At 41.7% G+C, this 16,113-nt stretch overlaps 1 protein-coding gene across 1 annotated transcript in view; it reads right to left on the minus strand.

Moving 5' to 3' along the window:
- Window positions 1–864: 864 nt before the first annotated feature.
- Window positions 865–16,113, minus strand: part of LOC126260527 (protein ATP6V1FNB-like) — a 45,766-nt gene continuing 30,517 nt past the window's right edge. The window contains exon 3 of the mRNA XM_049957859.1: window positions 865–1,113. Coding sequence (XP_049813816.1) covers window positions 865–1,113 — 249 coding nt within the window. The remainder of the gene's footprint in view (window positions 1,114–16,113) is intronic.

A 16,113-nucleotide genomic window follows, 5' to 3' on the forward strand; every position in this document is an offset into this window, starting at 1 on the left:
AGAGCAACATGAACTAAAATATAAAATTAATCTAAAACAATAGTATGGAACATACAGTTTATTCATAAACAAACCAGTTATGCAGGCTTTTAGTTCCCTTTGTGTACTCTGCCTTGTAGTGCTTGGTGACAACAGAGTCATTGATTTTGACATAATTGTGGCTCCAAGTACAATTTTTCAATTCTGTGGCTGAATGTGTGTGGGAGAACAATAATGTGATAATAGACTGTTGTAATTCAGTTGTGAGGTATGAACAGTTTTTCTCATTTCATGTTCTCAGTCATTTACCATCTCTCAAATCATTTTACTATACATGCATCATTATTGTCTTTATACCTGTAATTATTTGATGTGTCCTTAGATCTGAATTTCTTTGTTCCTAATGTAAGGCGTATTTTTTTAAAAAAGATGATTGTATGCAAGGTATCCTTGGAAAGACATATTCTCTTTGTTATGTAACAAACTGTGATAATATGGTGTTTAAAGGACCAGAAAATCATTTTTACATTTCTGCTAAAGGAATGTATGTGACAGACATTGTCAAGAAAGGCAAACAGTGTAGCGAACAGTATTATTTGTCATTATTTTCTTCCAACCCTTTGATGTCAAAGACATTATTGTAACTTGTGATTGTTGTCGTAATATGTGTGATCATCTCTTTATTTATTGTACTCATTGAAAAGTTAGTAAAACATACAATGCCTAAACACACTGTTTAATTTAAATAATGTTTTACTTGTGTTCAAGCATTCCTTCACAATAAATTTTTTTCCTCATCTACATTCTTTTTAGTGTTGACCTTTCAACTACAATTTGATAATTGATAAGAGGTTAGACAGTGTTCCATCATGTCTTGCACCAATTCTAAATGTAATGTTTTTCAAGCGGTACGAAGATAAAAGCTGGTCTGATTGATGGAGAATCAGGTTTGACTCCCTGCCTTCGATATAGTTGTTGAGTACTTTGTGTGCTGCGCCCGTAAGGTGGGTTGTACACACGTGCATAGAGTTCGTCACTTTGCCAACCATAACTGAAGTTAGTTGTCTCGGGAAGATAATACCGATGATTTGGGGGCTTTGCGCATCTGGCTTTCAGATATTCATATGGTCCAGTCTGAAAAATAAAGGATTTGTATTAGTCACTGAAATTGTGGACTACAATTTGTATTTCTACTTTTGACTAAAAAAAAGGGAAGCTGCAAAGAGAACACAAACAACAGAAATTTTGGAAGCATTTTTGATAATTTTTCATGCATTTATTTTTGCTGTAACCATATGCATACGCCTTGTTACACTCTATATGGTAACTATATCTAAAAACAAAGATGATGAGACTTACCAAACAAAAGCGCTGGCAGGTCGATAGACATACAAACAAACAAACACAAACATACACACAAAATTCTAGCTTTCGCAACCAATGGTTGCTTCGTCAGGAAAGGGAAGGAGAGGGAAAGACGAAAGGATGTGGGTTTTAAGGGAGAGGGTAAGGAGTCATTCCAATCCCGGGAGCGGAAAGACTTACCTTAGGGGGAAAAAGGACAGGTACACACTCATCTACACAGACACAAGCAGACATTTGTAGAGGCAAAGAGTTTGGGCAGAGATGTCAGTCGAGGTGGAAGTAAAGAGGCAAAGATGTTGTTGAAAGACAGGTGAGGTATGAGCGGCGGCAAATTGAAATTAGCGGAGATTGAGGCCTGGCGGATAACGAGAAGAGAGGATATACTGAAGGGCAAGTTCCCATCTCCGGAGTTCTGACAGGTTGGTGTTAGTGGGAAGTATCCAGATAACCCGGACGGTGTAACACTGTGCCAAGATGTGCTGGCCGTGCACCAAGGCTTGTTTAGCCACAGGGTGATCCTCATTTCCAACAAACACTGTCTGCCTGTGTCCATTCATGCGAATGGACAGTTTGTTGCTGGTCATTCCCACATTGAAAGCTTCACAATGTAGGCAGGTCGGTTGGTAAATCACGTGGGTGCTTTCACACGTGGCTCTGCCTTTGATCGTGTACACCCTCCGGGTTACAGGACTGGAGTAGGTGGTGGTGGGAGGGTGCATGGGACAGGTTTTACACCGGGGGCGGTTACAAGGGTAGGAGCCAGAGGGTAGGGAAGGTGGTTTGGGGATTTGATAGGGATGTACTAAGAGGTTACGAAGGTTAGGTGGACGGCGGAAAGACACTCTTGGTGGAGTAGGGAGGATTTCATGAAGGATGGATCTCATTTCAGGGCAGGATTTGAGGAAGTTGTATCCCTGCTGGAGAGCCGCATTCAGAGTCTGATCCAGTCCCGGAAAGTATCCTGTCACAAGTGGGGCACTTTTGGGGTTCTTCTGTGGGCAGTTCTGGGTTTGAAGGGATGAGGAAGTGGCTCTGGTTATTTGCTTCTGTACCAGGTCGGGAGGGTAGTTGCAGGATGCGAAAGCTGTTTTCAGGTTGTTGGTGAAATGGTTCAGGGATTCCGGACTGGAGCAGACTCGTTTGCCACGAAGACCTAGGCTGTAGGGAAGGGACCGTTTGATGTGGAATGGGTGGCAGCTGTCATAATGGAGGTACTGTTGCTTGTTGGTGGGTTTGATGTGGACGGACGTGTGAAGCTGGCCATTGGACAGATGGAGGTCAACGTCAAGGAAAGTGGCATGGGATTTAGAGTAGGACCAGGTAAATCTGATGGAACCAAAGGAGTTGAGGTTGGAGAGGAAATTCTGGAGTTCTTCTTCACTGTGAGTCCAGATCATAAAGATGTCATCAATAAATCTGTACCAAACTTTGGGTTTGCAGGCCTGGGTGACCAAGAAGGCTTCCTCTAAGCGACCCATGAATAGGTTGGCGTACGAGGGGGCCATCCTGGTACCCATGGCTGTTCCCTTTAGTTGTTGGTATGTCTGGCCTTCAAAAGTGAAGAAGTTGTGGGTCTATATGGTAACTTGTGGAGTAAACATATAGGTCTACTTCTACTCCCTTCCACAGTGATACTTCTGGTAATTGCTACCATTAGTAGATAAGCAAGGGAGTGATTGTGTGTGTGTGTGTGTGTGTGTGTGTGTGTGTGTGTGTCACAGCATATTGCTTGTATTCCTACACTGACATAGTAATACATAAATTTGATTAGGAGATTTGTGGGTAGCTACTTGAACTTCTTTAGAAGGACCAATAGCATCCATTTAATAAACACAAGGAATGTTATGAGTTTTAAAATAAAAATCCTGCAACATATATTTTAATAGAAATTTACAAGAGGTGGAGCCTATTAGTGACAAACATCAAGTTTTCAAACCCAAACTCAAGGCTCCTAGTACACTATTCCTATTCCCTACTTAACATTGTGTTAATATATGAGTGCATTAAGTTTGCCACTGTACACACATCTTAAATTGTATGTGACTATGGTATGAATTATTCATATATGCCAGGCACTTTTTAAATTTTTGAAATATACATAAGCAGCATGAAGTATTACATATGAAAATGACCATAAGATCAAATTTTCAACTGTGCCAATTGAAAATAAAAAGACAAGCGAAGACAAAAATGCTGTCCTTCAAAAAGGTCTACGTGACTATGAAACCTGCTCAAGAAAAGGCAGGTCCAGGAGAATGATTGGATGCTTTCTTATAATAGATCATGGCTAACAATTTCCCCTTTCCTTGCTTATCTCCTCAGGGAGGAGAGAAGGATAAGTGGGGGAGGTTAAAAAGGATATGTGAGAGGGGCATATATGTGAGGACGACAGTGGAAACAAAGTTCTGATTGCTAGGGTAGTATAACCATTTAACCACCTATTCTTTAAAGAACTAAACCCTCAAGTACAAAACAGCTTCAGATGCCTGACTTCTTTACAAATGAGTTAGTGTGTTAAATGTTTGACATTAAGCATGTTAGAAAAAGTTTGAAACTATGCTTAAAGTGTGCTGGAAGTCTAAGTGTTCTCATTGTCAAAAAATGGATGAGTACAATCTGCGAAATTTGCGTTCCATTTTAAATGGAAGCTAGTTTTTCATGCATCTCAGTATTTATGATGTATCTTCTGAACAATATGTCACATAATGATGTAATTTTGCAGGTAAATTCAATGTTATATGTGGATACTGTCAGAAAAGTGTGTTATAGGTTGAGTTATTAGCAAATAAGTAATAAATTAAAACATCATGCCCTATGTTGAAGTTTTACTGCACGAACAGTGAAAATGTAGTAAGCAATAAACTTTTTCCTTTTCATCATATTGTGGGGGGTGTCAGTGAGAAAAAGTTTTACAAAGGTTTGAGATTATGTATAAAAGTTTGCTCGGAGTTGCTAAGTGCTCTTGTTCTCAAATGTGTTACGTGGCCTCAGTACATATACACAGTTTCTAACTGTAATATGTGCCTAACTGTTTTAAAATGTGAACTTAAGATTATAGTTCTTAATGAGTGGATTATGAAAGCATTTTAAATTTTTAAATACAGTCAATAGTTATGTGAAATATCGAAAATAAAATTTCTGTTGTCCCTGGAAGCTTATAGATAGGCAATATGCAACTGGAACTGTACACTGTGAACCATGACCAGGTTAGCCATGTAATTGTGAAAAGCATTTTCCGTTGTTTAATTCATATGTGTCTGTCGGCAGAACTGAAATTTTGCCTCCTGAAGGTAAGTACTGGCCATAAGGTCTGCCTCAGCTTTGTGAGTGAATTTCCAATTTATAAATAAAATTAAAATATTTGATTGAGGGTCTTGCATAGATTACATGAAGAATGAAGGCCAAAATATAATTATAACATAAGGTTTTAGTGAGAAGGGTGCTAATGAGCAACATTCATCATCCTCACGATGTTCAAGAAAAAGAGCAATAGTGTCAGGCAGAGCAGACTGATATCTTCTACACTCAAATTGCTTCTCTTGGTAATGATGGGACATACAGTGAGAGCACATTTTCCACATCAAAGTATTTGTTGCCACAGACTTTTATTAACATTAAAAAGAAAATGAAAATTGCTGTATACCACACATGCTCATGGCAAGTGTCTTCACTGTATGCTAGTGTAAACACCTCAGCCCTACTTTATGGTGAAAGAAATTATACTACCAGAATTTCACTAGCATTAAGAGGAGAGGTGGAGGAATTTGATTGTGTATTATCAGATTGCATGAGAGTACTTTTGGTGACATTTCAAAGACTTTTATTAACATTAAAAAGAAAATGAAAATAGCTGTATACCACACATGCTCATGGCAAGTGTCTTCACTGTATGCTAGTGTAAACACCTCAGCCCTACTTTATGGTGAAAGAAATTATACTATCAGAATTTCACTAGCATTAAGAGGAGAGGTGGAGGAATTTGATTGTGTATTATCAGACTGCATGAGAGTACTTTTGGTGACATTTAAAATTTCCCCCCAGTGTACACTGAGGTGTCATGGGATAATAATAATAATAATAATAATAATAATAATATTTATTCAACATCGAATAATCAAATACAATCCCTAGAAATAATACAGTTTCAGGACATCATACAGATTATTCTTCTAAATACGTCAGTTTATAAATTACAAACTAAAGATTTGTTTGTATTAATAAATTTTACATTTTGATGGATTTTACATTTGGTAGTATATACAATCACGATATTACAAATATTGTTTTTATCAACATTATATTAGTTGCAGGTTACTTAAAACTATGAGCTTGACATACTTATGAAGGAATTTTTATACAGATATAATACTCGTCTAGGGAATAAAAAGGGTTTTCAATTAGAATTCTTTTTAGCTGATCTTTTAATTTGTTAGTAGGAAGGGTTGTGAGACTTTTTGGTGGGGCATTGGCTAGCTTCAGCCCAGCATGAAGTGCATTTTTTTCATATAAAGCTGTTCTGTGGCTATTTACATGATATCTGAACTTTTGCCTTGTATCATACTGGTGCAGGTCACAGTTGAAATTCAGATTTATTGTTTTCACAAGCAATATAACTTTCAATATGTATACACCTATAACAGTAAGCACACCTAATTTTGGGAACAGATTCCGACATGATTCTCGAGGTTTGGCACCACAAATAATTCTGATAACTTTTTTCTGTAGTATTAATAATGTACTTAGGTTGGCTTGAGTTGTTGCACCCCATATTTCTACAGCATAGTTTAAGATACCTCCTAATATCATGTTGGTCCTTCTTTTGCCTACCTTAGTGCAGCAAGTAAACGTGGCATGCACTCAGCAAGTTGTAGGAAGTCCTGTGTAGAAATATTGAGCCATGCTGCCACTGTAGCTGTCCACAGTTGCAAAAATGTTGCTGGGGTAGGATTTTGTGCATGAACTGACCTCTTGATTATGCCCCTTAAATGTTTGATGGTATTTATGTTGGGTGATCCAGGTGGCCAGGTCATTCATTCGAATTGTCCAGAATATTCTTCAGACTACTTGCAAACAATTGTGGCCCAGTGACATGGTGCATTACCATCTGTGATGATGTCCATGGATGGCTGCAAATAGTCTCCAAATAGCCAAACATAACCATGTCCAGTCAATTATCATTTCAGTTGGACCAGAGGACCCAGTTCAGTCCATCTAAACACAGCTCACACCATTATGGAGTACCACTAGCTTGCACAGTGTTGATAGCTTGGGTCCATGGCTTTGTGAGATCTGCACCATGCTCAACCCCTACAGTCAGCTCTTAACAACTGAAATATGAACTCATCTGACCTGGCCAGGTGAGATGAGTTACCAATTGTTCCGGGACCATTCAATATGGTCATGAGTCCAGGAGAGGCATTGCAGGTGTGGTGTGCTGTTAGCAAAGGCACTTGCATCAGCTATCTCCTCTTATAGCCCATTAACTTCAAACTTTGCTGCACTGTCTTACGGGTTCATTTGTCATATGTCCCACTTTCATTTCTGCTGTTACTTCATTTCACCCCGTGTTTTTTGTCTGTTAGCACTGACAACTCTACGCATAAGGTGCCACTCTGTCATTAAATGAAGGCATCGGCCACTGCAGTGTCCATAGGGAGAGGTAATAATCTTGTCAGAAACCTTTGCAAATGAATCACTTGAGTACAAATGATGGTTGCTCAAAAGCAATGCCCTTTAATACCTTGTGTAAGCAATACTACTGCCATCTGTATATGTGCCTATCACTGCCTCATAACTTTCGTCACCTCATTGTATGATGTGTTGGTGTAAGACACTTTAGACTATGTTACACTGAAATGCTGGAGGACATGATCTTCACTGCCACTTTAAGGAAGAGTAGACTATGCAACACCATCTGGTTTCACTTTCGTCTGTGTCCTCCAACAACAACACAAACATGAAACTTCTAAAGGCTTGAAATAGGCTATGAACTACAAGCAAAGTAAATAAGATCCACACAACAAATTTTTTCCTAGTTGCATGTTAACAACAAAGTCAATTGTAAGTGTATAATATTAGATGTTCATAAAGATGACATGTTGAGTTGCAGATGGGCACAATGAAAAGACTGTTACGCTTTTGGCCAGAGCCTTCTTCAGAAAACAAAACATGCACACATTCTTTTAAGCAAGCATGTCTCATGCACACATGGCCGTTTATCTCTGGCCGCTCTGTATAAAGTGCAGTGGTGTTGTGTAAAATGCAAGCAACAGATGAGTGGCATGGGGGAAGGGGGAGGGATAGCATGACAGGGGTTGGGAGAGGGATGGGGGAGGAGTTAGCATGCAGGACCTAGACTGTTGCAGGGCAAGGTTGCCAAGCACAGACTGTGTGGGGGCGGCAGGGTGAGAAGTGGGTAGTGGAAAAGGAGAGGGACGGAGAAGGAGAAAAGGACCGGTGCATGCATTGGCAGAAAGCAGTGCACACTGAAGGTCAGGGGCATAACTGGTACAAGGTGTAGGACAGGGGACATAAATTATTGGATGGATGGTGTGGGAACTGTAGACTACCACAGGTTGAGGCTGGAATAATTTCAGGAACAGAGAATGTGTTGTAAGAATTACCCCTATTTGTGCATTTCAGAGAAGCTGGTGGTGGAGGGAAGGATCTAATGGTTGTAAACCGGCCGTTGAAATCAAATGTGTTGTGTTAAGCTGCATGTTGTGCCACAGGTTGGTCCAATTTGCACTTGGCCACAGTTTGGCAGTGGACATTCATCCTGGTGGACAGCTGGTTGGTAGCCATATCAATATAAAAAGCTGTGCAATGATTACAGCAGAGCTGGTGGATGATGTGGCTACTATCACAGGCAGCCCAGCCTATGATAGGGTAAGATAATAGTTTCCACCCCTCTGTTCTACATCTCCTCCTAGTTCACGTCCCCTGACCCTCAGTGTGCAAACCTCTCTGCCAATGCAGCCGCTGGTGCTTCTCCTCTCCTTTCATTTTCTGCTCCCCGCTTCCAACCCTCCCTTCCCCACAGCCTCACGATGCAGCACTTGGCAGCCTTGCCATTCTGCACTCTAATCCATGCATGCTCTGCCAGGCAGTGCTGACTCCTACTGCCCCACCTCTATCCTGCTATCCCTCCCTCTTACACGCTCCACTTCTGATTGCTGCTTGCATTCAATACGACACCATTGCATTCTATCCAGAGTGGCTGGAGACAAGCGCCCATGTGTGCACGTGGTGTGCTTGCTCGAGTGAATGCGTGCATTAGAGGTTCCTTTGTCTCCCAAAAGAGGAAGCTTGAGACTGAAGAGGAATTAATAGTGAAACTAACCCACCCAGACCTTTAGGTCGAGAGACACATGTAAAGGCAGGATGAGAGAGAAATAAGTACTTAATATGAAGTGATGATACTCAGAATTGTCTGGTCCAAATACTGTGATGAGATTTTATATTTAATTGTTTATGATCTCTAGATATGGTCATGGAATGAGATGACCGTGTGAGAAAGTATTTCATATACAGGGTGTCTCTCCTAAGAGTCATCAGGCGGATTTTCTCTGGTGTTTCAGCAGATATTTGCAATCTCGTTTTTGCATTGTGTAGGTGAAGTGAGCCCAAACAAATAGTCCTCATCAAGTCTCTCAAGCAATGTCTGTTGATGAAAAGTGTAGGTTTGTTTCCAGTTACAAACAACATGATTTTTAAATCAGAATTATACCTGCCCATTTGATATATTGGTTCCAGATTAGTCTAGTGTGATATTTATTTTATTGATATCTATTAATAGGATCAGTAAAACTCAAAAGAATAACCAGTACTGCAGAAGGGACAGCAGTGGACTAGCCCATGCTCACTGCTGCCACCAAACACCGAGCAGTACTGAATCACTGCTGGGGTGTGGTTTATTCTTTGTATTTTACTGTCCCAATTAACACATATAAATAAAACAACTGTCACACTAGGCTGATATGGAATCGCTCTATCAAATGGGCATGTACACTGATGAGCCAAAATTGTGTAGATAACAAGCCTCTGATTTGCGTATGCGGAGATGGCACAGCAACCCAGATGGGTTCCATAGGAATTACATTGGTAGCTGAAATATCTATGTTAGTGTTCTGTAATACTCCTCAAACCACTATTTTTTGTTATAGTTTTAGGGTGCAAAACTGCTACAGTCATAAGCGCCAATTCTGTGGCTTAGGGAAGGGTAAAAAACCAAATGGAAAATCAGCAGCAATGGGATCAAAACTAAAAAAGGAGGAAAACTAAAAATAGCAGGAAATGTTAAAAAACTACCATTGAAAGGGGGACAGAGTGTTTTCCCCAAAAAAGAGCTTCAAATGACCGACGTCATATCACTGACACTGATAAACTCGAGGACGCGATTTACTGAGCGTGTGTTGTCTACTAAAAGGAAAGATATATCAGGCGACAGTTGTAGGCAAGTGGGTAGTGGATTAAAATAGGGGCACTGAAGTAAAAGGTGTCTCACCGTCCACAGTTGAGAGCAGTGGGGACAAGACGGGGGAGGATCACCACTTAAAAGATGTTAATGGCTAAAAGACAGTGCCCTATCCAGAGTCTATTTAAAATTACCTCCTCCTGACAACGAGGTCGGGAGGAAGGGGTCCAAGCACAAGGAAGGGGTTTCACGTCCCTCAATTTATTATTGGGAAGTGTAGACCAACGTGCGTGCCATAAAAAAGCAACACGATGACATAAAACGCTCTGCTGATTGACTAAGGGAACCATGTGAACAGCGGGCCGAAGAAGAGAGACTGCAGCCTTGGCCGCTACATCGGCTGCCTCGTTTCTGCGGATACCGATGTGCTCTGGGATCCAGAGGAATGCTACAGAGACGCTCCCCAACTGGAGCAAGTGGAGGCAGCCCTGAATCCAGTGGACCAGAGGGTGGACAGAATAAAGAGCTTGGAGGCCGAGGAGAGAGCTGAGCGAACCGAGCATATAATATACTGTAGCCGGTTATGGTGACAGATGTATTGGATAGCCTGGAGAACAGCGTAAAGCTCCACAGTAAAAACTGAACAAAGGGGAGTCACCAACAATATAGGCACTCCCAACACCAAATGTTGTTTTTCAGCCATCAGTGTAAATAAATGTGGCATGCTCCATTTGTGCATGTAGAGCAGCAAATGCCTGATGATAAACTAGCCGGGGGAGGGGGGGGGGTACTATCCTTGGGAAGCTGACAAAGGTCACAGATCAGGCAGTTCCGGGTGGAAAGCCAACGTGGTGCCGTACTCCCAGTTGTCAAGAAAGTTTTAAAAAAGTGGAAGGAAAAAGAACGTAGCAGTTGACGGAAGTGGACTCCCTGTGGTAGTTGAGAGGAAGGGCAGCCTGCATACCCTAAATCCAAGGAGGCATCGAAAAAAAGGGCATGGGCCGGATGAGCAGGCATGGAAGACAGATGATTAGCATAAAGACTCAGAAGGACAGCTCACCGATTGGACAGTGGAGGTTCAGCAGTCTCAGCATAAAGGCTCTCCACAGGGCTGGTGTAAAAAGCTCCAGATGCTAAACGCAATCCACGGTGGTGGACAGAGTCGAGACGTCGAAGAATAGACGGCCATACAGAGGAGTAAGCTGTGCTTCCATAGTCCAATTTCGAGCACACTAAGGTGCGATATAGGCGGAGGTGGACCACTCAGTCTGCTCTCCAGGAGGTACCACTCAGAACACAGAGGGTGTTGAGGGATCACAGACTGCAAGCCGAAAGATATGAAGTGTGGGAAGACCAGCACAGTTTTCTGTCAAACATAAGTCCCAAGAATTTAGTGCCATCCGTGACTGGATGGTCGACAGGGCCTAGGGGAAACTCTGTACGGCGTCAAAAATTTACACAGACAGTCTTACTGAGAGAAAATTGGAAACCAGTTTTGATGCTCCATGTGTGGAGGGAATAGGGACATTCTTGAAGACATTCAAGAAGACTGGTCCATTTAGAGCTGTAGGAGATCGCAAAATCATCAACAAAGAGGGAGCCCGTGACATCGGGAAGGAGACAATCCATAATAGGATTTATGGCAACGGCAAACAGCACAACACTCAGCACAGAGCCCTGGGCACCCAGTTTTCTTGGGAGATAGTACGGTAGAGAGTAGTGTTCACCTGCACCTTAAATGTGTGCTCTGTCACAAATTCATGAATAAAAATGGGCAACCGACCTTGAAAGCCCCCAGAGAACAGTGTGCGGAGGATGCCTGTCCTCCAACAGGTATCGTATGCTCTCTCCAAATCAAAAAATATTACTACCGTTTGGCGTTTGCTGAGAAAATTGTTCATGATATAAGTGGAGAAAGCAACAAGATGGTCAGCTGTAGAACGATGATTTCGGAAACTGCATTGGGCAGGTGTTAAAAGGTTTTGCGACTCCAGCCACCAGGCTAAACGGCAATTCACCATACGCTCCAAAACTTTACATACATTACTCGTGAGAGATATGGTGCGATAGCTAGAGGGGAGATGTTTGTCCTTTCCAGGTTTCGGAACAGGAATGACGATAGCTTCCCGCCAGCTTCTGAGAAAGGCAGTCGGTCAAATTTCGATTATAAAGGCGAAGGAGGTAATGCAGACTATGGTATGATAAATGCAGCAACATTTCGACATGGATGCCACTCGGTCCTGGAGCAGAAGAGCAAGAGGAAGAGAGTGTGTGTTGGGGTTCCCGCACAGAGAAAACAGTATTATAGCTTTCGCTATTCTATGAGGAGAAAGCAAGAGGTCGCACTTCCACTGCTTGTTTCTTCAGGAGAAAGGTAAGCGGGTAATTTGAAGAGTCGAAAAGTGTCAACCCAATGAGTTAGAAATTGTGACTGGGTCCACTAAGACATCATGTGTGACAGTGAGCCCAAAGATCAGGGAGAAACTAGACGTGCCGGATAACTGTCAATTTCGACTCCAAACTACTGATGAGGGAGTGAAGGTGTTAAAGGGGCTGGTAAAGAAGTCCCAGCTTGCCTTCTTGCTATTGCAGATGATGCGACGGCATCAGGCACGTAACTGCTTATTGCAGATACAGTTGGCCAACGTAGGCTGGTGGCGGAAAATGCAAAGAGCACATCTCCGCTCATGTATTGCATCACGGCATGCCTCGTTCCACCAAGGAACTGGGGGGGGGGGGGGGGGGGGGCAAAAGGGAGGTACGAGGGATTGAAGATTCTGCAGCTGTAAGAGTAGCTTCTGTAACATGAGTGGTCTGATCGTCAATCCTAGGAAAGTGACACGTTATCGAATGTTGCTAGAGAGGAGAAAAGTGTCCAATCAGCTTGGGAAAATTTCCAGTGTCTTGGGCGCATAGATGGCAGTTGTGGCTGTAATTGAAGGACACATGGAAAATGGTCACTTGAGTGTGTTTCAGCAAGAGCGAACCATTCAAAGTGCCGAGCTAGCTGAACAGTACCGACTAAATGGTCCAAACGAGAGAAATGTGACGTGGATGCAGACAAAAATGTAGGTTCCACAGAGTTGAGACAAACAAGATCCGCTTGGTGGAAGAGGTCAATCAATAAAGAGCCTTGCGGAGATCCCCAAAGCAGATGGTGGGCATTGAAGTCCCCAGCCAACAAATAGGGGGGTGGGAGCTCACCAAGGAGATGAAAATCAGCTCTTGCCATCGGTGTGGATGATGGAATGTATACGGTACAAAGAGAGAAGGTATATCCTGAAAGGGATAGACAGACAGTGACAGCATGGAAGGAACTGTTTAAGGGGATTGGGTGATAATAGACAGTATTCTGGCCCTGAGACATGGACAATTAAACTGCTGAAAGGTGACATCACCATTGGGAAAGACTTCAAGTATGAAGGAATCTAGGCAGTTCCCATGCAAGTGCAGGAGAATGTCTCCTGTAGCATAATATTTGCTCCCCCATGGCATTCTGCATGTTTTGAGCTACTTTTGACCTCAATAACAATATTTGTGGAGACAACTATCAAGCTATTGTAGCAAAAATGTGATTCACCTGAAGAGTCGACACATTTCTATTGATCAACGGTGGAATCCTGATGGTCCCGTGCCCACTGCAATCGTAACTGATGAAGTTGGGTCAACATGTGAACACGTAGGGGTGGTCTGCTGCAGAGCTCCGTGTTCAACAATGTACAATGAACATTGTGCTCCAAAACACTTGTGTGTGCACCAGTATTATGCTCTTTCGGCAAAGGTGCCACAGATCACCATTTATCTTACTTTACAGAGTGGACAAGCCTCCAAATGCCACATTTTGTGAAGAGTCATGGACACCCAACTATTTAGCACCTAGTGGTAGTTTCACTATCCTTCTATCTCTTTCCATAGATGCTCATTACAGTAGTGCTTGAAAATTTGACCAGTTTCAGTGCTTTTGAGATATTCATTCACAGGCTCAGCATAATAATAATCTGCCATTTGTCAAAGTTGCTTATCTCAATGGATTTCCCCACTTGCGGGCCATATTTTTGGTATGGTGGTCCCCGTTCATGTCCACTCCACTTACATACTTCTGTTATGTGTCACCTGCCACAATGCCACCAGGTAGCATCCAAAATTGCAGTGGGCAATGGCCTAATATTTTGGCTAATGAGTGTAAATATCTGCTATAAAAATAATTTTGTTTGTAATGGAAAACAAAGCAACGCTTTGTATGAAAGATGTGATGGGCAGTATTTATTTGGGCTGACTCCAACTACACAATGCAAAAACGAAACTGCAAACACCTGCTGAAACACCAGAGAAAATGCACCTGACAGGTCTTTGTTATATCCTAGCCAGTAATGCCAACCGAGCCTGCTGCCAAAAAGGTTGGCAGCATCAAAGTCCGGACGCCGTCCGCATAAGCAGCGCCAGCGATACAGGAAATCGCCGCAAGTCTGCGCGCGCCACCGCTGGCTTCTGGCTTCTTAAGTGCTGGAGTCGCGAGCGCTAGGACAGTTCTGGATTCGCCGCTCAGTTGTATACTCGCCACCGAATTGTGTACTTGCTAGTCAGTTGTGTGTTCATCGCAGCAGAGTTGTTGTTTGTCGTCAGCCGACGCTGACCTAGCCGCTCCGACTCGAACTAGACAGATTTCTGTAGACCATGTTCACCACTGTGTTCTGTATCGTCGTTAATAAAGATAAGTACCGACTTTCATTAATCCGAGTGTTTGGGTTTTCATCTTTCTGTTCACTGTTCCAGCGGACCGGTCGGCCCGCTATTAAAAGTGTGGTGGTGACTTCGTAGGCCGTTTCTACAGCGAAGTGTTGCGCTACGAAGGCCGTCACAAAAGTCTTTGGATCCCACAATGCACACTTTGTGAAGTTGTATAATACCATCCTTTTCACTGTTTTTGTTAAGAAATTGTTCTGGGACCGAAATGTTCCCCCCCCCCCCCCTCCCCCCCTGAATAATTATGTCATTATTTCTATCCTCATCTGGTCCTATCAGAGCTTATATTTCTGGCATCACTGTTAATAGGATGTGAAACCCAGTTCATCCCTCCTTTTACTTTTTGAAAGTTAATCACATACTTTACTTCTTGGTAAGGAGTTTTGCCCTGTTATGGAATTATAACTGTAAAGAAAAAAGGTTTTACATAGCTTTACACAGCATATCTATGAGTGAAGAGGATCAATGTGTATCATTAGATTATAAACACATTTTAGTTTCCCAGTTTACTTTATGTGATAAGAAATTTAGTAAATTTAAGCCTTTCATCCCAAAACATCCAGAGCATTTAAAAAATATGCAAGACCTTTTAGCCAGAGGATTAAGGGTGTTAAATCCATGAAAATCTTGATATGGCTTTCCTTTTTTACATGTTACTTAATACTTAATCTTCTATTTATATGTCTTGAAAGCTATTTTCTAATGACTATTCACTTTTGTTACAAGATGGTTTATATAGATCTGTATCAAGTGCATCTGAAATTCATACTGATTCAAATTGTCCAAAGTTTTTTTCAAAAGCAATGTTATCCATTATTAGCTTGCATCTTTGCTGGTCATTTTTGTCTTGCAGAATTCCAAACTGCCCCATCCCCTGCCCCTCACATCTCCACTCCTTCCTCCCTCTCCTGAGCAATCCGTGTGATGAAGTAGCTCCATGTTGCAATTGCTCTGATACAAGGGTGCTTGTCATTGAACTCCAATCAGGTGCACACCACCAAAGGCGTACCCCAAATAAATAATGTAATACAAAACAAACATTCACACATATACGGAATATCCTGGATACTGAAATGACATCACAGTATGTTTAAACCTATCAAATTTTCATTCTGAGCTGTTTCTCAACTACCTGAGAATATCACTGTAGCTTCTAACTCCTATAAATGTAGATCCATTTCCTTCATGATATTATAAATTTTTCTACATCCTTTTCATTGTACATGTTCTAAACTGCCTTCCGTTTATGTTATTTGTTCTTCACTTGCTGAAACATCTTGTACTGAACTAATTAATATAACAAATTGTATTTAAATGTTCAACATTGTTTACCAACCATTATTCTACCAATTTGAGATGATCTTCAAGCTATTCTACAAGTTTAAATCCTTTCTCCTCTCTAGCTTGTTCATCCTTCCAAGTAGCAGAGATTGTAATTCTAGTGATGTTTTGTTCATTTGAGGCAGTTTTTCATTCATTTCTGCTTTTATTTCTGTTGACTGATTTAAAATTGGCTCTCTTGGTTTTGTTGATTAGTGTGTCATTGCCTGTCTTAGTTATGTTGACTGCTATACTGTCATTTGCATAATTGTTCAAATACCTTACAGGAA

Source organism: Schistocerca nitens, chromosome 5 (genome assembly GCF_023898315.1).
Source record: "Schistocerca nitens isolate TAMUIC-IGC-003100 chromosome 5, iqSchNite1.1, whole genome shotgun sequence".
In the NCBI taxonomy this organism is placed as follows: Eukaryota; Metazoa; Arthropoda; class Insecta; order Orthoptera; family Acrididae; genus Schistocerca; species Schistocerca nitens.